At 32.5% G+C, this 26620-nt stretch overlaps 5 protein-coding genes across 15 annotated transcripts; 2 read left to right on the top strand and 3 right to left on the bottom strand.

The window, feature by feature from the left end:
- Window positions 1-2169: 2169 nt before the first annotated feature.
- LOC111283696 (protein DETOXIFICATION 8-like) lies at window positions 2170-7169 on the bottom strand. 2 transcript variants are annotated; one of them, XM_089758841.1, is made up of 7 exons: window positions 6917-7169; window positions 3716-4260; window positions 3528-3614; window positions 3343-3399; window positions 2977-3215; window positions 2545-2750; window positions 2170-2459 (listed from the first exon to the last, which is right to left on the bottom strand). In XM_089758841.1, the coding sequence occupies exons 1-7, from the start codon at window positions 7151-7153 to the stop codon at window positions 2382-2384; spliced, it is 1449 nt and encodes a 482-aa protein (XP_089614967.1). In that variant the 5' UTR covers window positions 7154-7169; the 3' UTR covers window positions 2170-2381. The 2 variants fall into 2 exon arrangements, with proteins under 2 accessions (XP_089614967.1, XP_022728016.2); XM_022872281.2 differs by having other exon boundaries at window positions 2170-2434.
- An 876-nt stretch (window positions 7170-8045) lies between these two features.
- LOC111283900 (histone chaperone ASF1B-like) lies at window positions 8046-10987 on the bottom strand. The gene is made up of 3 exons (XM_022872570.2): window positions 10556-10987; window positions 8840-8955; window positions 8046-8744 (listed from the first exon to the last, which is right to left on the bottom strand). The coding sequence occupies exons 1-3, from the start codon at window positions 10662-10664 to the stop codon at window positions 8397-8399; spliced, it is 573 nt and encodes a 190-aa protein (XP_022728305.1). The 5' UTR covers window positions 10665-10987; the 3' UTR covers window positions 8046-8396.
- Window positions 10988-12398: 1411 nt separating this feature from the next.
- Window positions 12399-13203, bottom strand: LOC111283614 (uncharacterized). The gene has a single exon (XM_022872176.2). The coding sequence runs from the start codon at window positions 13062-13064 to the stop codon at window positions 12534-12536; it is 531 nt and encodes a 176-aa protein (XP_022727911.2). The 5' UTR covers window positions 13065-13203; the 3' UTR covers window positions 12399-12533.
- Window positions 13204-16423: 3220 nt separating this feature from the next.
- Window positions 16424-19360, top strand: LOC111283458 (eukaryotic translation initiation factor 5-like). 5 transcript variants are annotated; one of them, XM_022872037.2, is made up of 3 exons: window positions 16424-16493; window positions 17363-17390; window positions 17732-19360. In XM_022872037.2, exon 3 carries the CDS (start codon window positions 17777-17779, stop codon window positions 19085-19087), a length of 1311 nt encoding a protein of 436 aa, XP_022727772.2. In that variant the 5' UTR covers window positions 16424-16493; window positions 17363-17390; window positions 17732-17776; the 3' UTR covers window positions 19088-19360. The 5 variants fall into 5 exon arrangements, with proteins under 5 accessions (XP_022727772.2, XP_022727771.2, XP_022727773.2 ...); XM_022872036.2 differs by having other exon boundaries at window positions 17356-17390; XM_022872038.2 differs by lacking the exon at window positions 17363-17390.
- Window positions 19361-20318: 958 nt separating this feature from the next.
- ATSRL1 (PRP38 family protein) lies at window positions 20319-26546 on the top strand. 6 transcript variants are annotated; one of them, XM_022871881.2, is made up of 6 exons: window positions 20319-20440; window positions 20591-20697; window positions 20890-21185; window positions 22386-22466; window positions 23990-24061; window positions 25256-26456. In XM_022871881.2, the coding sequence occupies exons 3-6, from the start codon at window positions 20898-20900 to the stop codon at window positions 26111-26113; spliced, it is 1299 nt and encodes a 432-aa protein (XP_022727616.2). In that variant the 5' UTR covers window positions 20319-20440; window positions 20591-20697; window positions 20890-20897; the 3' UTR covers window positions 26114-26456. The 6 variants fall into 6 exon arrangements, with proteins under 6 accessions (XP_022727616.2, XP_022727614.2, XP_022727613.2 ...); XM_022871879.2 differs by having other exon boundaries at window positions 20885-21185; XM_022871878.2 differs by lacking the exon at window positions 20591-20697 and having other exon boundaries at window positions 25256-26546.
- Window positions 26547-26620: the final 74 nt, after the last annotated feature.

Below are 26620 nucleotides of genomic sequence, written 5' to 3'. Positions count from 1 at the left end.
CCAAAAACACCTTCAAGAATTGGCTCCATATTTTTCTTATAGATTATTAAGGACGTTTCTCTACAAAAAAACGCCTTCAATATTCTTTGTAAAATTTTTTAAAGCAATTGGTGATGGCATTTTTGTCAAAAAAATACTTAGAATAATCAATTACAAATAATCTCTGCAAAAACTCCAAAAAGGCTAAAATGAGGGATCAAAAATATAGCCTAATGGTTAATATCCGTACAATCTAAACATTTTAATATGATATTTATTGAATGCATTTTTAAACAAAAACAACTTCAATAAGCCTATGAAATTTTTTTGTTCAATTATTAAAAGCATTTCTTGTAAAAAACATCTTTAATAATCTCATATAATTTTTTATTAGATAATTATTGAAAGTATTATCTGCTAAAAATATACCTTTAATATTCACTAAAATTTTTAAAACAAAATTATTTAAGACATTTTAATCAAGAAATATCGTTGATATTAAATTTTATGTGACATTTATAAATAAAATATTATTATTTAAATATTTAATGATATTTTGATAATAAACACATTAAATTTTATAAAAACACAAAAATTAATGATATTTGTAAATGAAAAATCATTATAAAATTATCGCTAATGCGTCATTTTCTTAGTGATGTATCCTATATACTATCGATTTGAATTCTTTGTATATGCACGTTCCTCGTCTACCAGTCATCCAACTAACAGTCTCAAATATTGGCCAAAAAAAAATATCTAACCGTCTCAAATCAATCGATAACATCTGGCCATCTATTTCGTTTTCAATTCCCTCAATTTCTTTCCATCTACATAGGCCACTATCAATCTAGTGAATAATTAAAAGATAAACAGTTTCTTCTACCACAACAATGGCGTTCCATAGGCACCCACCCTCCCCACCACCACCAGACCCTTTTGCACCACCACCACCGAACTTGTATGGTGCACCGCCGCCACCACCACCTAACTTTCATGGTGCACCGCCACCACCACCACCAAACTTTTATGGTGCACCACCACCGCCACCACCACCACGTTCTGAATACTATGCTGCACCTCCTCCTCCACCCCCACATCACCACCCTCCACCAGGTCCACCACCATCGCCACCTCATGCTTTCTTACCACTGCCAGGACCACCTGGACCTCCTCCGCCGCCATATTTTGATCCATATAGACCACCTCCGCCTTGGAATCGCCCTCCTCCACCATACTAGTTACTACGATGTTATAAATTAATAATAGCCTTTGGAGTTTATATTCCAGCACTAAACAAGCAAAGCTGCGGCTCAAGGAAACTTCCTGTCTCTCTATGAAGCAAATGAAGGTTATGTAGCTTTCTCTTCTTCTCCTTCCTTTTTCCTTTGATCTATCGAGGAAGATATGTAACTTTTTCAATTGCAATTGTAGTAGTTATGTATAAACAAATTTATATATATATGAATTTGACTTGTTGTATATAGAAATGAATTTTCTTTTCATTTTCCCATTCGAAATTTATTTGGTAATTGTGTTTTTGGTTTTATTATGAGGCTATTTTATATTATTTGGACATAAAGTTTCCAGTTGAACTTTTTAATTAATCTTAATTTGCTGAATAAGATGTGATCTGCAGGACTTGAATAAAAATTTTGGGTTAAAAATCATGATCATGTTATTATCTAATTCAAAATTTTCTTGTCCACTAATTAAGCTCCTTGAAACCAAAATGGCAAAACGAAGCATGATAAAGACACTACTTAATATTATAGTAATATTAAACTGTAGTTTTGCGATGGTCAAGATCCCATGATTCGTTAGTAAAAAGAATTTAGAGTCACACAATATTCTCTGCTTCAAACTAATTTAGAGTCTACCATTTTGCTAATCTATCATAAAATCAAAATGTTAACAACAAACAAACTCAACGGTCTACAGAAAGAATTATTTATTTTGTTTGTCAAAGGATATTTTATTTCATGGACAAATTTTAGGGTCGAAATATTTTAGAGTCAGCTTTAAAAAAAAAAGCAGGTACATATATAATAAATCAAATAAATTTATACTGAGGAAAAAAACAACAAACCAACATTTACTTGAAGACAATCAAATATCAAGTTGGAGCAAACACATAGAATTTGGGATTAGACTCTTGAGCCCGGAAATGACTTCAGGGAATCCATCATATCATTCAAAACAACATTTTGTTGGCAATCTTTATTTCTCTTTTAACGTTGAAACTCAAACTCAAAACCCAACAGAAATAATTCTAGAATTCTGGGTTGCACATCACTACTACACCAAACTTATACAAGAAATGGTCGATTAAAAATCAATTGAAGGAAACATAGATACTCATGGTCTTTTCCTTCCTTTTTCTTGGACTTGTTCAAGCTGACTCATTCTTTGCTGTGATTGACCCCTCTAATATTCTTTCCCTCGCATTCCTTGCCTGCAATTTTCAATAAAAAGTTTTTCTTTTTTTTGTTTTATGTATGCTTTGGCAGAAGAAATAAGCTGCTATATATGCCTATGCATAAAGGAGAGAATTTATAATGAAACCTGTTTTTGCCAATTTGTGATGCCAGTAACGAGAGCAAGGAGCGATGCTTGAACAGTAGACCCTGCCAATATTCCCATCCAAAGCCCCTTCCCTCTCAAATTTAGACCAAAACACAACACGGCTGCTACTGGAACTCCTACAAGGTAATATGCCCCAAGATTCACATAGGCTCCGATGTGCTGCCACCCAGTTCCTCTGGACACACCTAATTAACACACAAAGCAAGAATTATTTTACAACTTAATTAAATAGTTGATTTATTTTCTATCAATTTATACTTTTGGGGTAATTGGTTGTATCAGTTCGAGTCCCAAAAAATCCTTCTCTGTTTTTTTATATTTCTTCACCTAGTATCCTATCCATCCGACTTGTACACAAGGGAACGTGTTAGAACTTGCATATAATAGTTGCTGTCAAAGCAGGGAACTTACCAGAAAGTACTGCTTGTAAGCTATCCATTAAAACCGAAATGCAAAGTAGTGGAATCATTTCTGCAACATAATTGACAATTTCCTTTTCATTGCTAAACAAGTATCCGAAATCGTAGCGGCAGCAAAAGAGGACAATTGCCACTACGAGTGGCTCTATAGCTGCAATTACCATTGCAACAATTACAGATAGTTGAGCTGCTTGTGGATTACCCGCTCCTAATTCGTTTGAAACTCGGGTGCTGCAAAGTAGCATAGGCATATAATCAATTATACTCATAAAAACCACACAATTTAGAGTAGAAACATATGTTTACTGCTAAAATATAAGCAGAATTTTTGTACAAGAAAAAAAATTAAGGATTTAACCTTGCAGCAGCGCTAATCCCGTATGGTACGAAGAAGTGTAATGAAGTGATTGTAAGGCTTCCCATCGCAAAAGTCAAGAGACATTAGTAGCATTCTTGTTTGAGAAACTTGTACTAAAAAAAAAAAAAAAAGCTGAACTGAAGATTGAAGTTTCGAAACACAAAATTTCTCGTTTAGAAGCTTACCATACTGACAGAACTGATGTTTCAAGCATTGAATTAGGTAAAAGTCCTGATAGCAGTATAAGTAGCTCGAATGACCACCATTCAAGACTAGAATTAACAGAATAGAAGAGAGTATTGTTAGAAACTGGAAACAAATCTAAACCCAAGAAAGCTGAAAAAGTACCCCCAAAGAAAAGGTTGTACATTACCAAACCATTACAGCAGAAGGGAGTCCATAGCTAAAGAACTCCTTGATGATTAAGAAAATGTGATTGAAGATGAGAGCACGAGATTTCTCACATAATGAAGAGTAGCTCATGTAAGTCCCAAGCAATATGACATTAAACCAGAGAGATAATCCGATTGATAAAGCCGCCCCGATAATTCCTAATTTTGTTTTGTATAGTAGAGTCCAACAGAGAGGTATATGGAGACAGAGAGCTGCAGAAGAGCTCAAGAACAATGGAAGAGTCAAGCCCTGACACTGGAAATAGCGAATTAATGACTGAAGAAATGGGTAGGCAAACAATGCAGGAATGAGCCAGATTGCATATCTGCCAGCTACCATTGCAATTTCAGGGTCCTGCCCCATCAATACTAACAGCTTGTCCATGAATATCCACAGAAAGCATATTGGAATACAAACAGGAATGAGACAAATTATGGAACAGTAAGTGTAAGTTCCAAACTTTTGATATTGTTGTGCTCCATAAGCTTGTCCGCATAGAGTTTCCAATGCACCAGCCATTCCAAACTATTAATTTGGAACATAATAAAAATAAATGTCACTAATTTCAAATTCAGATATTGAGAATCAAGACTTCTATGAACAATGAAACATTCTGAAAATCAAGCAAAAAAAGTTCATTTCATGTTTTTAAATGCTATATCGTTAAAATTATATATAAATATAAAATATCAAATACATTGTCCGTGGATTTCAAAAATTTCACCATGGGATTAGAAGATTGTAACATATTTCATTAGTATATATTAAAAAACAATAAATAAATAAAAGACTCATTAAATGTAAGAAATATATATATATATGCCAAAAAAAACTTCTAACAAATATGAGATAAAGATTGGGCGTTTGAATATTGTGTCGCATATTCCATGGGCTGGAACCATGGAATAAAATTGTTGGGCCTCCATATAAATTAATGTCCATTTAGCAAAATTATCACATGCAGCTTTTTTTCCATAATAAAACACTTTAACCCAAAGTGGTGTAAAGGTTAATAAAGTCAATTTCACTCGCATGTAAGAGGAAATTCAATTTTTTATTCAAACGTAGATGTGAACATATATTATATTACGGGAATATGGATGAAGATGTATGATTTTAAATTTTTATTGAATATGGAGATGAGAATAGATAATATAGTATATGTTTTATATTTACATCTTATATTTTTTATATATTTAATAAATAAATTTTTTTATTAAATAATATAAATTATTATTTTAAATTAATTAAAATTAATATATTTTATTAAAAAAGTATATGTTAATAAAAAATTATCTAAATATACAAGATAAAAATAAAAATATTAAAAAAATAATTTTTTTTTTAAGTTATGAGTATAAAAATTACTCATATTTATTAAATACACATGAGATAAGAATTATAATAAATTTAAAATATTTATTAAGTATAAATAAAAAAATAAATATAATATAAAAATTAAAAAATAAAAATAAAAAATATTATATCTTATCCAAACATCCAAAGCCCGTAAGACCAAAATTGAATAAAATATCTTCAAGTACTCAAGAGACGAAGGCTTTAATAATTAGAATTAAAAATTTCATGTTCGAATTCTAAAAACATGGATGAATTTTTTGATACAAGTTGTTTAAAATATAATTAGAAACAATGGATTTGACAGTTTTAGTATTGATACTTCAATTTTCATTTGTTTAAATTTTTTATTTTTTTTTTAAATTTTGGAGTTGGTCTTCAAAGTTTACCAAACAAGGATGAGGATTAATCAAGAAAAGTGATGAACATCTAGCTATGAAGAATGCAAACCAAACTGTTTTACCCTTAATTAAGTTATAATTGTCAGGTTTCATTTAAAAAATAAAAAATAAAAAGGGATGAATAAAGTGTACCAAACTTCTTGCGTTAAAAGCAAATAAAGTTTGTGGTCCACACTCCACATGGCTGAGTAATGGCAATAATTCACAAAATGACAACTAATGGTAAAGTGAGACAATGTTTCTCTTTCTCTCTGTTCTCTGTGTGTGTATATATATATATTATTCTTTTAGGAAATCAAGCTGTCTCTTTTCATGTGCCTTTTTTACAAGAAAAAAGTAGACTTCATTAAATATCGTTAAAATTTTGAACTCTTTTCGAATATGCATGAAAGCTAATGGAGAGAGAAGTAGGGATGGAAGCAGTAAATCAACTTTTGTCCATCTAAATCACAGGATGTTCCGATAAAATATCAATTTCACATAAAATTTCCGGTTGAGCTTTTGACAAAAGAGTTCACCTAATCCTAGAAGATCCCGGAAAGATCTTTTGGGTAAGATTGCCAGCTAAGCCATGTTTTTCGTTTTAAAAATCAATTCTCATTAATATTATTTTTATAAGAGGGTCAGGGATATTCTTAAATTTGGTATGAACTTATGACTCAAGCCTGATACGTTGAATACAATTTATTTTTTTTATTTGACAATCTGTTACACTAATTAAATACAGTTAGACAAATTGCTAATCTGATGCTACCTCAATAAGTTGGTTGGGGAGAAAGGAATATAGAAATTAAGCTTATGAATTATATATTGTAGGGTCAATTAACTTGTGTTTATAGACATTAATCAAAGAAATTAATATATTACTTATTTAAAAATTGCATTTAATACATTAAAAAGAGAATCAATGCATTAATTGCAATTCTCTTTTCTTAAATATATATATATTATAACTTTAAAACAAATGAAGCTAAAAACCAATTAAGTAGCCAATTATTAATTGTAAATTATCTTGTACATGTCCTGTGTCTGGTACTTTTTTGAATTTATCCAAAGTCCATATGAAAGTAAAGAGTTTTATATTCTAAGAAATTAAGCTAAATTGGATGAGGATTTAACTTTGTTTTCTCCCAGAAGTTCATTTAACATTAATTTCACTAATTGAAAACAAAGATTGATTCTATATTTGGGTGATGAACCATATAGAATTCCCTTTCTAATAACCAAATATATGATCTTTAGTTATGCTATATATATATATATATATTTATACTCTACAACAAATAAGTAGTGTGTACACCATTTTCAACTATATGTCCATCCAAAATTCCAAGCTGGTTAGATGATTATGAGTGCAAATTTTAGTTTTGAAAGTGAAAATTAAGCACAAGGACAACAAGGGAGGGAAAGAAGAGAAACATTACAATAAAGCTGAAGCCAGTGACATTAGTGAAGGAGGATCCTATGGCAACCCCGGAAAGAGCTAGCTCGCCAAGGTGACCAACCATCATCACCGATATGACCTGCAAAAGGTACTGTGACACAGACACAGCCACCATTGGCAACGCCATGTAGCTCACCTTCTTCAGCTCCTCTCCAAACCCATTCCATGTTAACTTCCATTTTTCTTCCTCTTTTCCACCTAGCAATGCCTCTTCCATTTTCTTCCTCTTTCTCGTTCTTTCTTTGGACAGCCCCCTTATTTAAGGCCCCTTATTGGCGTTTATCACGTGGGACCACGGAAATTACAATCCGTGGCGGATTTTCTTTCCATTTATATTTTTTTTTTTCAAAGTCTCCAATAAATTTAGTTTATGACAAATTTTAACAATTAAATCAGTGCCACAAACTTCAATGTAATTGGGAAAGGTACCGCGACACAGATACAGCCACCATCCGCAACGCCATGTAGCTCACCTTCTTCAGCTCCTCTCCAAACCCATTCCATGTTAACTTCCATTTTTCTTCCTCTTTTCCACCTAGCAATGCCTCTTCCATTTTCTTCTTTTTTCTTGTTCTTTCTTTGGACAAACCCCTTATTTAAGGCCCCTTATTGGCGTTCATCACGTGGGATCACGGAAATTACATTCCGTGGTGGATTTTCTGTCCGTTTATTATTATTATTTTTTTAAGTCTTCAATAGATTTAGATTATGACAAATTTTAACAATTAAATCAGTGCCACAAACTTCAATGTAATTGGGAAACATATGTTCGATCTGTGAACCAAAAAAAAAAGAATTTATTGTCAGGGCAATTAAATGTTTTTGCTGATGTGATGGTTAGCTTGCCCCATTTTTCAGAGGTTTAAAAATATTTTAAATTATAATTTAATGTTCATTTAAAATTTTAATCTTTTATTATAATTAATTAAAACTTAAATATTTTATTTAATGTAATTAAATTTTTAAATAAATAAAATAAAATTTCCTATTAAAATCTAATCAATCAAATTATAATCAGTTGAATCTTTTAAAAAAATTTTTAAATAAACAAAAATAAAAAAAAATTTTATTTTATTTTATTTTTCTCGTATATTAAGTATGCTATATAATAAATTTTAATTTAATTTATTAATATCACATAAATTTTATTTTAATTCACAACAGTCAATGTAAACAAAATCACAATGCTAGTAAGAGCAAGTGAGAAAAGGGTATGTTTGAGATGGTAAAGCTGACAGAAGCATGCTACAAACTTGGAAATCCACTGCTAAGTGCCGGAGGCAATCATCCGAGTTAAACAGTTACTCTAACAACCAAAAACAGCCCAGCATTTCTGAACCGTTACTTCATTAACCATCTTCATCCAATTGTCAAGCTGTGGTTCAGATTTGGAGTTCAATCACCAAAATAGCTACCGGGATATGTATCTTGAATACCGGCAATGCCTACAAGTTGAAATTTTAAGGTTCCTGCTCCTCTTTTTGATTTGGTGAAGCAGCGAGTTCCTCATTTCCCTCCCTCTCAACAGGGTGATCAGCTGAAGGGGGTTCTTCGTTTCCACCATTCTCAGGGTGGAAATTTATGGGGAACTTTGTCACCCTGGGTTTATCAGTTAGAATATTTCTTTGGACTTTCTCAATCAAGACCTTTGGGGGAGGTTCCTCTCTAAGCTGCTCATCATCATAATCATTGTTAACATAGTAGCCCACTCGCACAAATTCTTGGCTAAGATATGAACATGTCAAGAGAAGAACTGTTACACCTATAATGTCTTCTTCACGTATCCTTGATGGGTCTGGTGGATCTGCCTACAACATATTCAAGGACAGAAGTAAGAAGTAAAAACAGACACATTAAATACATAAATCGTAAACAACTAAAACTAGGAGTCGGAAGAGATTGCCTGTAATACAAAACGGTAATTTCCAATATTAACAGGTCCAACAAGTACACTCTCCAGTAGTTGATCATAAGTCTCATCTTCCGCAGATCCCACGTAGATAAGTTTCCATTCTAAATCTGCAGTTCCATTAAAACATGAATATATTTTAATCTCGAAAATAGATGAGAAATTAACAAAAACTTATCATAACAAAATAGGTATTCATGCCTAACAAAAATAAAATATAGGTCCATGCTAAGAAGTGCTAATTTAAAGAAGCTTTAAGCTTTATTCTGAACTAAAACCAAGGACATGAGAAACCAAATGAGTGATCTACTGCAGATAAAATTGCAATACTCCTATTTTTTAGCAGGGAATCAAGATTGACAATGTGGGTCTACATTTAGATAATGAGTACAAGCATATACAAGACAGCAAATGTTAGTAGCTAATCTATGTAACAGTGAAGTGTCAGAAAACCCCCACATAAAAACTCAGAATGAAAGTTAATCTAACATGCTAAAGTATTGATGCACCTCATAATTTTCTGCCAAAACATATCCAGGAACTTTTAAATTGATTCAATTTCCAAATCAAAGATAACTCTGTTCCATTCAGAGTCAGCAAGAATTACATATGCATCTATGCATCTCTTACCACTCATTGGCAATAAGGCCAACCATCTTGCTGCACTGACATAATATGAATTGTAGGAGCTAATAAATAGATCTCAGAAACCATAAATAAAGAGTAGAAGCTCGAAATGATTCACCTAAATCTATGTTTTGTGAATCCTCATTTTCCTGAAGCACCCATTCAGACACATTCCAACCCCCAATGTGGATGTGTATGGAATTCTAACCTTCCAAATGTAACAAAAGACTTGAGAAAAATGGACAGCAACCATGTTAGACACATATTCATGTCTGGAACTCAACTCCAAGTCCAAGTAACATGCACTAAAGTCTTCCCAGCTAAAACATACAAAAGCAGGTCAATGAGCCAAAAGGCAGCTCTTCTACCCATACAATTGGCATAACCATACATACCCACATTTTTTTATTCTAGAAACTTCAGAATGCTTTCGTACATGATGACTATGAGCAATCCATTCTACTTAAACCATAACTCTAGTCCATTCCCTAGGTTCTTGCTTAAGTTGTCTGAAAATATCCATATGGCAATCCATTGGAAATCAAAGAGAGTAACCATTAACTTGCCGATGAAATTAAGCAAACCCAAAAGGAAACTTAACTAAGTAAAAAGAAATTTCCTTTACAACTTAAAACAAGTTTCTTCTTTCTTTTCTTGTTCAAAAGCAGGAATGATATATATATATATATATATATATATATATATATATTTGCCATCTCACACAAAGCTTAATTTTCTCCAGAATAGAAATTACAACAAATTCCCCCTTCTAAGTTTCATTCTTGAAAACACGCTTTCTACGCTCGTCAAACCAAAACCTGCATCAAAACCTGCAAGTAATCTTCCACTTCTAACCCTAACCCTGAGTTACACCACCAACTAACTAAATAACCTCATTAAAGCATGCTAAATCCTTTTCTTTTCCCACCATTTTCTCATTAAACAAACAGAAAAAGGAACAAAGATAAAATCCACAACCTTAACCATAATCCAAACCCTAACTTAAAAATTCATTAAAAGAATACAAAAATTAAAACACTAAAAGCATTTGAAACCAAGAAAAAAAAAACTTAGAAAAAGTACCGTCTTTAAGAGGAGTCAAACACTCGTAGGAAATCTCGAACTGAAAAGGAGTCAAGAATGATGCCGGATTATCCAGAACGGTAACGTTTGTAATGTTGACGGCACTCATTGTCTCGAATCAACCAAAAATTACAGTATTATCTTGCCGATTAATCCAAACCGTAGCTTCTCGAACCTTCATCAAACTCCCAATAAAAACCCTAAAAAAAAAAAAAAAAAAAAAAGCAGAAGGGGGCCAAAAGAAACAGAAGATTTAAAAAACAAAAAATAAACAACGAAAAGAAGGAAAAGGAAAGTTTGGCATTTTGTTTTTCTTTGAATGGGATTTTTAGATTTTTAGGATTTGGAATTTGAAAGAAAATTTTAATTAAAATTGGAATCGAGGGAGTTTGGAAGCAGAAGCAAAAGAAGGGAGGGAAACGAAAGAAAGGCGATTTGGGGAAAAAAAATTAAAAGAGTTAAAATATAATTACATTTGATTAGAAAATTTTAAAAAGCAAAGGTAATAAATTAATATAATAAAATTCGAACTTAGTTGAATTGATTAGTGAAATTATTTTTAAAATTTGATATTTAAGAGATTCGAGATTTTATTATTTATAATTTTTTATATAAAAAATTAATATAATGTTTTTTTATTAAAAATCATTAGAAATTGTCAAACCATCTATCATTCTTTAAAAAAAATTACTCAATTATTAAATTTAATAATTTTATTAATCGAACAATTTAATTATAATTAAATTGCAAAGTAAGTAAATTACTATATTCACATACATTCAATTCATCTAATAGTTTAACAAACACTCGAAATATGATATCATCTATTAAATAATAATAATAATAATAATAATAATAATAACACAAAAATGTAATATTTTAACTTATTATTCAAGTAATTATTAATATAAAAATTAATTCTCAATTTAAAATTAAAATTTGAAAGTTTACATACTCATCAATTGTAGAATTTTCTTTCTCCCTTCACCTTGTTTAAATGTAAAATAAAATAGATCTCCACACCTTTACCTTCTTTTTTACTTAAAGACTTTTTTTTTTCTATAATTTATGGAGGAACATATGCAACAAATGTTGTGCCTTTTTTTTTTTTTTCTTTCTTCTTTCTTTTCTCTAGTTTTTATTTTAGCTTTCTTAAGAAGCTATGAAATAGAAAATACCAAAAGTTTTTTATATTTATTTTAAATTGTTGAGTGAAGTATAAGACATAAGCCTTTTTTTATTGTCACTATATGGTATAAACTAAAAGTAAAAATAACTTTTTATTTCAAAAATCAAAGTCTTATGAAAATCTCTTCTAAATTTTAAGATTTCTAATGATCTCATGCAACTCTAAATAAAAATCTTTTTATTATTATATAATGGATGTCGACTATAGTGCTGCCCTTCTGGTACATTATTTATAATTCTCAAATGTTAAAATTAAAATTTGAATATTTAAATTAAAGGATAATAAAGGTAGAATTGGATTAAAATAATTGTAGGACAACATACAAATCAAATCAAAATAATTTAAGAAAAATCATATCCAACTTTTACAAATATTTTTCCTACATACAATGCATTACATAAATCTTTTTCCTACATATAATTTCCTAACTTCTCATATGCTGCATGCTCACCGCTCAGCAGTCAGCACATGACTTCCACATACAAGAGATATGATTATAATCAAATTCAAAACTCAAAAGGAATTTGAAACTTATATATATATATATATATATGTATATATATATATTCAACCTGACCCTTTTTTCCCTATGCTATTTCACATTCCAAAACATATTTTCTTTAAAATCTGTACATCAAATCTTCGATTTTCTGTTCAGATCCCAAAACAATTCCCCTACAAAGCTTGCAACTTGCAAATAATAACACAAATTGAAACTTCACAGCAAGTCTTCTCCACCAATATCTCTATATCATTTCTCTATAGTTTTCTCTGTTCATTGGAACCACATCATCTGGCACAAACAGGCTCTTCGGCTATGGTTTCAAGCAATGGTTTTTTAGACCTTGACATGGATAATCTATGCATGAACTCTAGAGTTGAAAACTCTTCAATATCATCCAAGTTAAGCTTCGGCATTGCTTTTTTCTCCTCATTTCCCATTGAAACATCCTGTAAATTAACCTCTTCAGCTGCTTCTGGCAAGATACTTATCTTTCCATCAAAACCCTTTTTGGCAGCCGAATTTGCAGCAAGAAACAAAACTTCCATGTCACCTGCTGTCACCGTAGAGTGCACTCTCTTCATTGGAAACATGACGTAGACGTTGGCCAACTCTAAGTCTTCGTCTGCATTGAGAGGAGAAAACCTACAGCCGAGCTTGAGGGATTGAGAATTTACGAGGAAGAAGTTTGGTGTTTCAAGCATGAGCTCAGCGGCTTTGATGGGTTCATTGAATTGTATGATTTCCCCGCTTGGGAGAACCACTTTTGTTGATTTGCCTAACGGGGTTGATAAAGTGCAAGAAACATAGTTCCCCATATTGATTCTAAAGGCTATTCTTCTTTGTCTTGTATCGTCCCGATTTTATGATAGGATTTTCAAGAGAAAAGGAAGGAGAGGGGGAGATTTTGCAAATTGGATAGAGAAAAAAATGGAATTTTTTATGAAGGGTTGGAAGGAAAGAAGATAAGATTTAAAGAGAACGTCTTGGGATTTGAGGAAAGGACTTTGTCTACTTTGGAAGGTGATGGAGATGGAAATTGTTGAGAGTAGGTGATACATTTATAAAAGGGGGAAATGGAAAAGGTCATAATTAAAGCAGAAATGGGATTGGAAGATTCTTGAGGGGACGGGGAGAGGCAGTTGTTGGTGTGAGGGGAAAGGGTTGACAAATTTGATTAGCTGAGTACCGCGTCAAGGAAAGCGAGGGTGTTATGGAATGGAAGCTACAAATTCTAAGCTGTTGGAATTATTCCATGCTTTTTTCCAAGATGTAGGAATTATTCTATGGTTTTCTTTTATGCGCACTAAAATCCTATTGGTTAATTGCGCGTGGTGCCCAGGTTACCTGTTGGAAGTTTTCAGATTTCTTGAGACGATCGTACTTATGACAAGCCTTTTTTATTTATTTATTTTGAAGTATAATAATTTCATTAATACAAAACTATCAAATGATGGTATCATCAGGAGTAAAAGTTATCCTTCAAAATACAAAATTAAGTCGTAATAATATTTAGGTCCAAATCTATTGGATGAATGAGCACTTCTAGATGCTCGTTTTCCAATCTGATCTATCCCCGAAAGTTTCAAAAAATTAAGTTGCATCATTTAATTCGAGACTATAGACTTGAAATGAACTTCTTGGTAACTCAATCAATCAATACTCCCTAAAGAATGAACAATTTTTTTTTCTTTTAAAAATATGGTTTATTTTTTATATATAAGTTTGAATTAATAATTGACTTGAATTCAAATACTATATCGAGATCATGTATCTAATTTACTCGTTCAAGCAATGGAAAAGCATGTGAAGCTTAGTTTGACTTACAATGAATAGTCAATGACTTGGCATGATGATCATAGTCACCTGGCCTGTGGGTGTCATCTGTGTCTAATAAAGGATGCCGGTGGCGGTGTCGGTTGTCCATTGTTCACGTTCAGATTAATATTCAATCGCAGGCATGCAGCTCATCATATTCATATGCCCAGTAAGTAGCTGCACCACGTACGGGCTTGTTGCTGCCTCATTTTCAAGCAACTTCCTCATTCAATTCCCTTTATTCTTAATTTACTTTTATTTGTTTATTTGGACATTACATTATTATACAAAATTAGTTTTTTAATCAGTGACATAAAAATACTTTCATATCATTGACACCCAATTATTTGGTTGAATTGATAGATGCATGATTGATCTTTTGCTCAAAAAATAAATTTCGAATCCTCCTTAATTTGCAAATAAAAAATTTAATTAGTTATATGTTAAACACATTTTTAAAAATTATTATCTTATATAAATGACAAAGAAACTCTTGACTAAAAATGTCATTAACCGTGTACAAAATAATTTTTTAATATTAGTAAAATAAACAATTTTCAATATTATTTTATCCGTGTACAAAATAAATGGCAAATTTCATCCTTACAAATAAAGCTGCTGCCTTTATCTAAGAAGTTGCTGTCCATATATGCCGATAGAATCTCATAAATTGAATGAATAATTGTACAATTAAAATATAGTTGCTCAAGCCAAGATTTCAATTGCTGGACGACTTGAATGTCATCTTATAATTCGAGCTTTTGAGCTTGACTGTACTGATCTAACAGAGTTTTAAGTTTAAACAATCTTCAAGTCAATCTTGAGTATAGCTCAATTTGAGAGCATGCATGCCTGTAAGTTGTGTCAAAAGAAAGATGTTTTTCTTCTTATGTAATGCTGCTTAATTGTAGGTGATTAAATATATTTTGCATTAATAATATAGTTTACAAAAAAGATGCATGAATTAATTGGTGTAATTAGAGGACGAAAATTCAATCAAAGAAATATATATATATATATTTATTGCAATGCCCCAAGGGCCAATACGTACCAAGAAACACTCAGATACGTTCGGACTTATCCTACATGTTAATGTGGTGGATCTATACATGAGATCACGCGTTGCCACTGTTGCATTTCGACGGAACTAAATTTAAGCTTGGGTCGTATTAATTTATCATGAATTAATTAATGGGCTACACTTGTGATTTGTTCTTCTTTTATCTTTTTGTCCACGAAAGACAGACACTACGGGCGGTGAGATTGCAATTGTGTACCATTTTGCTGGCCCATAAAAAAACTCTAATTAAATGTTGATTTCCTAATTTAATCAGACAAATTAAATAAATATATAGATATGTCACTTTTCTAATTTAATCAAACAAATCAAAATCTCGAGTTATATATTATATTAAAGGCTCTTTTTTTTTTAATTTTAGCTATATGATGGTTATAAAAGGCAAACAAGAATTTTTATGAAATAAAAATAATAAGATTTTCATATATATATATATATATAAATAAATATCAGAAATATGATTTTTATATTTACAAGTAGAATTTATAAACACACTATATTAAATATCACATTTCATATAAAATTTAACAAAATACCTAAATCAATTAATAAACTAAAACTAATAAGATAAATTCTATGCAAAATTGGATAAAATTACACATGCTAATATATGAACATGAGACCTCAAGATTTCAAAATCTCTTTTTACCATTTAATTTGTATTTATTTTTTGGTTCTTTTAATTTGTATTACTTACATAGATATGAGGTGAAACTTTTTCTAAATTGGTAAATAAGAAAAGTAATTGAAATTTCTTTAATTTCATGTGATTTTTTAATTTTCTTAGTTTGGTATACACATAAATTATTAATTGAATGAGTGTTGTAAATTATAATAAAAAATCAAATCAATTGAAATTTTCTTCGACTTGAAAAACCCACTCTTTTGATGTTACAAAAAAAAAAAAAACCCACTTTTAATTTTTTTTCTTTTCTTGTTCACTGTTATATTACTACAATTTACTTTTGGCCACACATTCAACCAAAATAAATCAAATTCCTTTTTATTTTCCTTCTCTTAATATTAATTTTCTCCATTCTTCATTTTCTTTTGGGTTTGTTATTATCTCCTAAAAAAGAAGAAGTTTATAAAAAAGGAAATAAAGGAATTTAATATTTAGTATTTTTTTACCTTTTATTTTATTTTATTTAAATTAGCGTCAAAAAATAAAAAAACAGCATGCAAAATCATGGAGCCTAATGTGGTCCCTGCATTCCGCAACCAAAATTCTTGACCTCAACTGCAATCCCTATATAAACCATCTCAACCCCAAATCAAAACATCCCACACGCGCAAATCCCTTGAAACCATACCCCCTAGTGTATATCTCCCTTAACGAAAGATATTTCAGGTAAATAATCTAAAACTTTCGATTTATTTTTAATTCGATGATCGTTTCCTTTTATATTTCTATTTTTTTATGTAATGATCGGTGCGGGATCTTTGTTTGTTTAATCGGTATTTATTGAAGGAATCAATGGATGAATTGGATATGAAAGAAAAATTGAATCTTTGATTATTTTTTGGTTGTCTTGATTTTTCTTTTTTGAGATATATTTATTTTGTATTTGATTTATTTTCCATGTCGGTTATATGTGTTATTTAGATTACAAAGCTGATTATATTTTTAAATGAAAAAAAAGTTGTAATCTTTAAGGTTAAAAAAATAATAAGAGAAAAATAAATTTAAATTGAATAAATAGCTAATTCATTTGAAAATTTAGAGAATAAGTTAGATCTAAAAACAACATAATGGCATAGTATTTAGTATTAGTGAAAATTTTAAAAAATTGTGAACTTTCAGTTTTTTTTTTTTTTTTCGTAAATGTACTCTTTTTAATGCATGATGTAAAATTAGTATTGTTATGAGCTTTATTTTACTTTGAATTTTTAAATAAATGTTCTTTTTGGCCAAAAAATAATAAATGTTATTGTTGGTATGCTTTTTTAGTGTAACGATGTGAATATGTGCTTCTAATATATTGAAGACAAACATATTATTGGTTAACATATTAGTTTCTGAAACTCCAGCTGGTCAATAGAATGCTTTATATAAGTGTTGGAATGAATTATGTATTCTTTACATGATCTCCTCGTAAGTTTCTTGTGGGCATGTTTGGGGTTTGCTTATGAGTTGTGGACATGAAATTTTGTTACCAATTCTATGTATATCTATCTTGTGTTTCCTTATGGACATGTATTTTGTTGACAAGCTTGCAGGTGCTGCTGCTAACAGCAGAGTTTCAAGGTGCAGTGTGTAAAAGTTCGAAGTTTCTTTTATGTCCATACAGGCCATTCCCTATTTGGGATCAATTGGTTTGCTTGGAGAGCATTGTCCTTCAGTTAGAAAAAAGATCAGACCTTTGTCACATAAATTTGGCTGTATGCGTCTTGGATCAATTCAAGAACAACCAGATTTTCATGGTTGCAGCTGGTTGCAACCTTTTGTGATTGCAGAAGATCAGTCTTCTCTCATACCTTACGAAACTTTAGAAGATTTTACTGCTGCATACACTCTGATTTCTAGTATTTGTTGCCTGTGGCTTTCAGCTATTTTGTTTTGAATTGTTGTTGAAAATGGCTTTGCAGAATATTGGTGCTGGAAATAGCGATGATGCCTTCTACAGGTATAAGATGCCCAAAATGATCACCAAGATTGAGGGCCGAGGAAATGGCATCAAAACAAACATAGTCAACATGGTTGATATTGCAAAGGCATTGGCAAGGCCAGCCTCTTATACAACCAAGTATTTTGGCTGTGAGCTTGGTGCTCAGTCTAAATTTGATGGAAAAACTGGGATTTCTCTTGTTAATGGATCCCATGATACTGCTAAGCTTGCTGGACTTCTTGAGAATTTCATCAAGAAATATGTGCAGTGTTATGGCTGTGGAAACCCTGAAACTGAGATATTGATAACTAAGAATCAGATGATCCAATTGAGCTGTGCTGCATGTGGTTTTGTTTCAGATGTTGATATGAGAGATAAGCTGACAACTTTCATCTTGAAAAACCCACCTGAAGTGAAGAAAGGATCAAAAGACAAGAAGGCACTAAAGAGGGCTGAAAAGGAACGACTTAAGGAAGGTGAGGCTGCAGATGAAGAGCAGAAAAAACTTAAGAAAGAGGGAAAGAAGAAAGGCTCCTCGTCTAAGGAAGGCAGCAGTAAAGTCAGCCCAACTATGAAGAAAGCTGGTGGCTCTGATGATGATCACGTTTCACCACCTCACAGTCAAGTTGATGAAAAGGAAGAGGTTGATGAGGATGATGATGATGATGATGATGTGCAGTGGCAAACAGATACATCACTAGAGGCAGCTCAGCAGCGAATCCAAGAGCAACTGAGTGCAGTTACAGCAGATATGGTCATATTATCTACAAATGAATCAGAAAAGAAAACAAAGATGACTAGTAAGGCAAGCAACAATTCAAACGTTATGTCTTCACCAAGGCAAGATGATCACAAGGCCGAGAATGGCTACTCAGACCTTCATGAGACCATTGTTGAGGAGTTGAAAGAAAATTTGAAGAAAGGTGTTTCTGCTAATCAATTGAAGTCCCTTTTGGGATCTCTTTCTGGTTCTGGCCAGGAAAAGATGATTGCGCTGTTAGAGGCACTCTTTGATGGCATCAAGAAAGGGTTTGCGAAGGAGGTGGCTAAGAAGAAAAACTACTTTGCTGCTGCTGTTGCTCAAGATGAGGAATCACAGCTGCTTCTGCTTAAAGCTATTGGGTCATTTTGTGGAAAGGCCAGCTCAAGTTCGTTGAAGGAAGTTGCTTTAGTTTTGAAAGCACTCTATGATGCTGATGTGTTGGAGGAGGAGTACATACTGCAATGGTATCAAGAAGGTCTGAAGGGGGAGAACAAAGACTCCCAGATATGGAAGAATACTAAGCCTTTTATTGATTGGCTCCAGAGTGCAGAATCCGAATCTGAAGAGGAATGACATGATGCCTCTGTCTTGCAGATGGTCGCTGCTAAAGGTTGTGTTTTTGCATTTGAAGGTGTTTTCTGCTACTAAGAATAAAGAGTGCTCATAGAGTCTGCTTTGATTTTGAAGTTTGCTTTAGTTTTTTCTCAGCGTGTTATCTTGTGTTTGAGTGTCTAATATTCAGGTTTTGATCCCGGTTGTCAGCTGTCATATCGTTGATTGTTGCTTGGACAGTTGAATGTTATTATCTACAGTTCCTTTGTTAAAGTTAATTTCCATTCTCCCTAATGATTGAAGTTTGCAGTGCTCAATTATCTGGTTGATAGTGATCTAGTGAAGTAGATTTCTGATTTAGGATGTGGTGGTACTGTTGACATGATCCCTAAGAATTCATGGAATTTTAATTTGACGTGAATTGCTTCCCTTGGAAGCATATTATCTTACATGAATTAATCTGAAACTTTAGATTTGAAATGTAGTCCAGCTTTTCATTTTTAAGTTATGGAACACACTTGGCTCCAATTGGCTCTCACTGTGATAGCTGTGAGGCTGATGATAGGGAAGAAATAGGCTCTCATTGCCACCTTACTTCCCTTGAATTGAATTATTTATAAGAAATTAGAGATAAGTAAATATCTTCTTTGTTTTCGAACAAAAAAAAATGTTTTATTTATTCTTTTAATGTATAAGCAAAGTCGTCTTTACTTGAGGATAATGAAATCTATCTATGAAATTAGTCTTAGGTTAATTATTGTTTCCAAGCCTCCAAGTTCTTGAACCCATTAACATTTTTTTTTTAAAATTTTGAAAATGGTGGTTCGAACTCTTTGAATAATAGCATTCATACATTTCTCATTGATTAAAAAAAACAAACATTTTGCATTCCATCCTATATGGCAAGATTTTTAATAAAAGATCTCAAACATTTTTTTTATAAATTAATTTTTATATTAATTATTGATTTATAATTTAAATAAAATATTAAAAAATTTTAAAATTTAAATATTACATTAAATATTTTATTATATTTAATTACAATTTAAGAAGAGATTATCCGTTAAGTGAAATAGAACAGCGACTCTGAAGTTTCAAATACAACGACAATTACAAATTGGTCAACTTATTAACAATATTTTAATATTTATTTTAAATGGACGAGTCGGCTTTGGGCAATGTTGTGAACGCGTCACCCGGTCCGACCGGTCACACAACTAATAATTTATACAACCCCAAAGGTCGATTAACTAAAAGAGATAGGCAGGCATTCAGAGAGCCTCTCTTCGAGTTAGGGTTTATTTTATTTGTCCTCTTCTATACCATTCACTTGCTTTCATTCCCATTTTATCAGCACTCTCTCGATTTTTAGTGGTGCGTTTCTCAAAATTTCACCTTTTCTTTTCGAAGTTTCGGTATTTTTTTCTTTTATTTTTTTTTTCTGATCTTTCTGTTGAATCTATCAACTGCTTCTCTTTAGTTTCCTTATTAATTTGACTAATTAATTCATCGATTCTGATCTAGGATATCCTTTTTGTTACCTAAAAATAAAAAATTTCAAAGGATTTGTTTCTTCGATTCAACCTTTTAGGGTTTTGATTCAAGCTTTCTTTTTCGTTTAATTTAATTAGGTAGGTTCTTGTATCTGGAATAATTGCGAGGTTTTTCTTTTTATTTTTATTAGAAACGGCATGCGGTTTTCTGGTTCTGATTCTGATTTTTTTTTAAGTATCTTTCTCAAAAATCACATGATGTTATTTTGAGTGGAATAAGGTTATGACTTATGACACTTTGTTTGGGGTATTCTTGTGTTGACAGTGCAGTTATCGTCATGGAGATACAGACATGTGGTAAACCGATTGATTCATTGTTAGAGAAGGTGCTTTGTATGAATATACTATCCTCTGATTATTTCAAAGAGCTTTACCGATTAAAGACATATCACGAAGTCATTGATGAAATTTACAATCAAGTTGATCATGTTGAGCCGTGGATGACTGGGAACTGTCGTGGTCCTTCTACTGCATTCTGCCTTCTTTACAAGTTTTTTACCATGAAACTTACTGTCAAACAAATGCATGGGCTATTGAAGCACCCCGATTCTCCTTATATTAGAGCAGTAAGTGGAACCTTTCCCATTTATCTAAAATTTATCCTTCGACCATGGTAGAAATTGTTGGCAGAAAGGAGAGATAGTCGTTTCACCATTATTTTGTATTTCTTCATGTTTTTTGATCTTTGATGTGTAGTGTGGCTGGAACTTTCCTACTTTTGTTAATAGAAACTAACATTTATTATCGATGTTATATTTCTTTAGTACTTCTGTGAAAGTGAAGTTGCCATTGCAACTTGATTAGGATTTAAACATGACTATTGTATTGTGTTATTATCATTGTTGTTTGTATTTTTGAACTTCAGAAGTTAAAACAGCTTGTTTATTAGAGTGGTGTGCCTGACCAAGCTTGCCTTATTTTCGTTGTATTAGTGTAAAAGTAAATATATAAATGTTATAATTTTATTGTTTTACATAGCAGATTTCTACAAGTAAAGGTTGAGGTGTCCTTGTTTCTTTGAGTTACTGAGAGTTTGACCAACCCCTCTATTTTCGTACCTTGCTATCTACAATATCAAGGTTTGATGAGTCTCTTTTATTGTTACTGAGATTTTCTCAGTCATGGGTTTTATGTAATGATAGATCAACATGTCTGTTGACTCAGTTCTCACAATTCATTCACTTTGCTTATTATTTTTATGTATTATAGCAATGGATTTAGTAGTGGTTATATGAACATAGGAACCAGATCCAATTTCCATATTGCTACAGCCAAGGTTAGACGTTGTGTAGGTTTGCAAATTCTCTTGCGTGTTCTAACTTCATATTTTGCCTTTTAGAAACTATAAACCAAGATTGAGTTTTCATTTTTTTCTTTTATGATGCTTTTTTCACCCTTCACTCCAGTATATTGTCATCGTTTATCTTGGTTTGGTTAGTTTTTGTGCTTCTTTTTATTGGTTTCTAAGATATTCTCAGTCAAGGTTCTGTGAAATAATGAACCAGTAGTTCTTGTTCTAACTCTACTAATTTACTTATATTGTGTGGACTATTCCCACAGTTTAAGAATTGCCTAACTATACTAATTCAGATTCCTTGCTATCTAGTTTCTTGAAATTAAGCATGAAAATTTAACTTTTACTTGCATCTTTTTACAGTTTCATTATTCCTATTTTCTGGTCTTTTTACAATTTATATCCGTGTATGGTTGATATGCTGCTTTGAGCTATTAAGCATATAGTTGATGGCTTAAAATTTTGGTTGCAGATTGGATTCCTCTACTTGAGATATGCTGCAGATCCAAAGACTTTATGGACTTGGTTTGAACCATACATCAAAGATGAGGAGGTACTAGGAGTTTTGACCGCTTAAATGTTTTGTGGTATCTTGAATTAGTAACATGGTAAAATCTGTTTATGTACTACATCGTTTACATTAGTTTGGTATGTGAGATTGTGGGTCAATATATTGTGGATATTTTTATTTTTCTATTGGTTAAGAAATTTCTTCTTGCCTCACAAGATGTTGAATCTGGCCATTTAATGATGCTTACTTCTGCCTCATAATGTGTATGGTGTCTTTAAAATAAGAATTACAAAAGCCTTATCTTCCAATAAAGTTCCATATATTTTGGTTTGTTTATACTGATATCATCTAGTGTTACATTTTGTTTAACAAAGTTCACTTTTTGCCTCAGACATTAGTCTTCTGCTATTTTTCTTTGGCTTTGTTACATGGACTTTGCAATATAGGGTGCCAAACCTATGTCGACAGGAGTCTGGGTTTGAGATAAACGTTTGACACTTTCCTGAACGTTTGGACTCAGCTTCTGCAGAAGAAGGTGATTGAAAAGCAGAGATAAGGAAATAGATGAAGGTTGGAGGTAGGATGATAGGTTTTATTTTTGAGCCATTGCTCTTGATGTGAGAATGAAAAGATGTTGGAGAGTGCAAGTGAGAAAAAAAGGGGTTGAGGGAGAATGGAGGGATTCCATTAGTTATGGTGTGCTGCTGTGGTTGTAAGGAGGAAGAGAAGTATTGGCAGTTTTTATATGACTAGTAGATAAGAGTTGTTTTCTGTTATTCAAACTTGGGTTTGAAAAATGAGTTGATCTTCAGGCCCAGAATCCATTTTGCCTAAGTTAATGTTTGAATCCAATTCCCAATTGACCTTCTCAAATTTATGTTCCAAAACACAGCATTGGGTTTTTTACTTTGCATTATATCTGGCTATTAGTAATGTAAACACGGCATTAGGTTTTTTACTTTGTATTATATCTGGCTATTAGTAATGTTTGATATTTGATGTTAAGTTACTCTATAAATTTCTTTAGGTCCATTTCTGCACCAGAATTTCGGATGCTATGGTTGTAGTAAAATGGTTGGAATGTATGGCCGAATTAGTCCTTTATCCTTTGGTTCTAGTGCTATCATGGCTTGTAGTTTGTTTAATGAGCCATTTCATGTTTAAATGTAGGTAAATATCTGTCTCAGGGATGATTGTTACCTCGACATTCATGCTTATGTTCCTGCATGAATTAAGTGAAGAATAGGCTGACTAGTTAATCCAGTTAAGCTTGGGTTTGGATGGATAGATTGAAACAAAGCCTTCTCTAATTTATCATGATTTCTTGTGGCATAACTTCTGTCATCATTACTCTGCAAGCACTCAGGCTAGAATATATATATTTCTTTTTCGTTGACTGGTTTTTTTAGTGATAATAAATTGATGATTAAAAAAACTATATAAATATATTAGGAATAACAATTCATTTTATTCATTTTATTCCCCCCCTTTTTTTTGTTGGTTTTAGCATGTGGAACTTGGTTTCTGTTTTGGGCAAAAGTTGAAATCATCGTTTCTTGTTTCAGGAATTCCCCCCTGGATCTAATGGACGAATGACCACAATGGGTGTATACGTGCGTGATTTACTTCTTGGACAGGTTAGTGGGAGTGAATATTCAACATTCTTTACGATACAAAAAATGTTTTCCCTTCTGTTTGCAAGTCAACTTGCTCCACCTTTTAGTGACCATTTAATGATATTTTGATCAATTTGAATTTTGTAAGCATAATGTGCAAAAAAGTAAGTGTCAGATCCTAGGTTGTCTTATTAAAATCGGCATTTTATTTATGATAATCTATCTGGTGGTAAGGACGGTTGCTACACCAAATGTTTGTGATCCTCCATAATAAATCAACCAGAGATGTCATTTAATTTTATACTTCTACCTGCAGCTATTAAAAATTTTAAAAAAGTGTTTTCTTTCATGATTTTAGATTTTTGAAATATACCTACTTAAGATGATGCACATATGAGGGAATCCTTATCTGATGTGGACGAGTGCATTGAAGTTTGCCTGAACAGCTTCTGTCAATGTCCCAAATGGAATTTTGTTTGTGAAATGAATAGAGTTGGTCAACTTATTACTAAAGCTACGATTACATGCGAATATTTGAATCTACTGTGTTCAAAGTCACATTCTGTGTTAAATCTACTGTGATTCCTGCAAAAATCATTTGAAGTCTATTTCACGGTTGTAGAAGAAATTTGGGTGATATTTTAAGAAATTCTTAGTGCAGAACATAATTAGTCTTAAGTAGTGCATGCTGCGTGATCCTGAAATGTAGAACTTAAATGCAAGATGACCTTTAAACTATTTGCATTCTGAATTGGCAAAGAATTTCTGGACAATTAGATTTTTGTACTAGCTGCAGTTGTATGTTCAAAGAAGGTACTATTTCTCGGTCCCTCCAATTTATTCTTTTTTGTGGAGTTTTTCTTTTACTTTTTATTTTCAATTCATTTCATTGGTTTGCAGCAGTAATGCAGGCCGAATGCTTGGATTGGAGCATGAAGCACAGCCTAGAACTTCCTTCTGTATAGGGTCTGATACTTAACAGAAAGTCACCATTTAGATCTTAACTATTTAAGTCTACTTTTGTAAGCTCCCAGGATTCTTAGGATTTGTTTTCTTTGGTTGAGTTGAATGCCAGTTTATTTGTCTGACTTCCTTTAGGCCATTTGGCTTGATATTTATGTTAAAAATGAACAACATTTGACCCTGTCACGTTTTTTCTTTTTGTTTGCTTTCATAGAGGGAAAAAAGTTGATACTCTTGATTTTCTTGTTGCAGTACTACTTTGATACTCTTTTCCCCCGAATCCCTGTTCCTGTATTGCGGCAGGTTGTATCCAATCTTGAGAAGATGAAGCTGCCTACTAAACCTTCTGGTGCAACTGGGGATACTAATCGTCATGGATCTGATGACACTGCTCGCCGCCCGCCTTCTGTGAAGGCTGCACTTTCTGTCTCCTTTGGTCAGCGTGCCCCCCATCGTGCATCAACTAGGGATTCTTCTCCTGTGCGTCGCACCCTACCACCACTACCATATGACAGATCCAGTGGTGATGATGTAAGAAGATCTCCCAGCCGCCATCACAGCCAGAACCGTGAATATTCTGATAGAGAATATTCTGACAAGGAAAGAGAAAGAGAAAGAGAAAGAGAAAGAGAAAGAGAAAGAGAAAGAGAAAGGGGCAGGGACCGTGACCGAGCTCATGATAGGAGTCGGGATCGGGACCGTGATAGTCGAGATAGAAACAGGGATCGTGATCGTGATAGAGAAAGAAACAGGGACAAGGAGAGGGATAGGGAGCGAAGGCATGATTATGATCGAAGGTCAAGGTACATGGATAGAAGGGACTTTGAAGAGGTCCGTGATGACAATAGGCATTCTTATAGGAGCAGAAGCCGAAGTCCCAGTAGGAGCAGAAGTCGTAGTCTGCAAGCCGGCAACAGTCATTTAGATCGTCATTTAAGTCCACAAAAAGAGGGAACTAAGGAGAAGACGTCTACATCCAGCAATTTGGCGAAGCTGAAGGATTTGTACGGTGATTTAAGTGATAAAAAAGGAGATGGCTTGGAATGGGGACCTAAGAGGGACAACAGTGGTGAAGAGGTGATTAGGCTAGGTGGTTCTACTTGGAAATAGTGCGATGCATTCATGCAACACCTGCAAATCAGACTCAAGAAACAAAAAACTTTGTGAACATTTTTTTCCTCTCTCTCTCTCTCTCTCTCTCTCTCTCTCTCTCTCTCTCTCTCTCTCTCTCTAGTCATGCTAGCTGGATTGATGGATGCACTGCTGACATGTATACTGCTCTTTTAGTATCTTTTTTACTTTAAAATTTTAAACTTCAGAAAATTCAAACGTTAAACTGAAATTTGTGCACAAACAACAAAGGGTCTGTGCTTTCTTCTTGCAGAAAGTGTGCATGTGATAAAATCCTGATGGCTTTAGAGATGAGGACAACAAGAAATTTGGTATTAGCTAGTGTGAAATTCTTGCGAGAAATTTTGAGATTAATTGTTACCACCACTTGTTCTGGAAATTTTCAATTTTAGCAAGCAAGATTCCTTTTTCAGCTTCAAATCTTAAGGAACTGCACAGTCATATCCGATTCTACTAATGTACTTAATTTCCACCAAGCATATGTAC

This window comes from Durio zibethinus, chromosome 3 (assembly GCF_047325235.1).
Source record: "Durio zibethinus cultivar Kanyao isolate XHJ-2024 chromosome 3, ASM4732523v1, whole genome shotgun sequence".
Lineage (NCBI taxonomy): Eukaryota > Viridiplantae > Streptophyta > Magnoliopsida > Malvales > Malvaceae > Durio > Durio zibethinus.
Note: the sequence above shows the minus strand (reverse complement) of the source record. Positions and strands in the feature narration are given on the sequence as shown.

Bases quoted from the DNA above. Each gene is read 5' to 3' on its own strand.
- LOC111283696 (XM_089758841.1), bottom strand. From the start codon at position 7,153: ATGGAAGAGGCATTGCTAGGTGGAAAAGAGGAAGAAAAATGGAAGTTA. The intron at 2,751-2,976 runs GTAAGTTCCCTG...TGTGTTAATTAG, and splicing joins CTTACAAGCAGTACTTTCTG to GTGTGTCCAGAGGAACTGGG. The intron at 2,460-2,544 runs GTTTCATTATAA...AACAAAAAAAAG, and splicing joins TCACAAATTGGCAAAAACAG to AAAAACTTTTTATTGAAAAT.
- LOC111283900 (XM_022872570.2), bottom strand. From the start codon at position 10,664: ATGAGTGCCGTCAACATTACAAACGTTACCGTTCTGGATAATCCGGCA. The intron at 8,956-10,555 runs GTACTTTTTCTA...ATGGAACTGCAG, and splicing joins TTTGACTCCTCTTAAAGACG to ATTTAGAATGGAAACTTATC. The intron at 8,745-8,839 runs GCAATCTCTTCC...AATATGTTGTAG, and splicing joins ATTACCGTTTTGTATTACAG to GCAGATCCACCAGACCCATC.
- LOC111283614 (XM_022872176.2), bottom strand. From the start codon at position 13,064: ATGGGGAACTATGTTTCTTGCACTTTATCAACCCCGTTAGGCAAATCA.
- LOC111283458 (XM_022872035.2), top strand. From the start codon at position 17,720: ATGGCTTTGCAGAATATTGGTGCTGGAAATAGCGATGATGCCTTCTAC.
- ATSRL1 (XM_022871878.2), top strand. From the start codon at position 20,898: ATGGAGATACAGACATGTGGTAAACCGATTGATTCATTGTTAGAGAAG. The intron at 21,186-22,385 runs GTAAGTGGAACC...TTTTGGTTGCAG, and splicing joins ATTCTCCTTATATTAGAGCA to ATTGGATTCCTCTACTTGAG. The intron at 22,467-23,989 runs GTACTAGGAGTT...TTCTTGTTTCAG, and splicing joins CATACATCAAAGATGAGGAG to GAATTCCCCCCTGGATCTAA.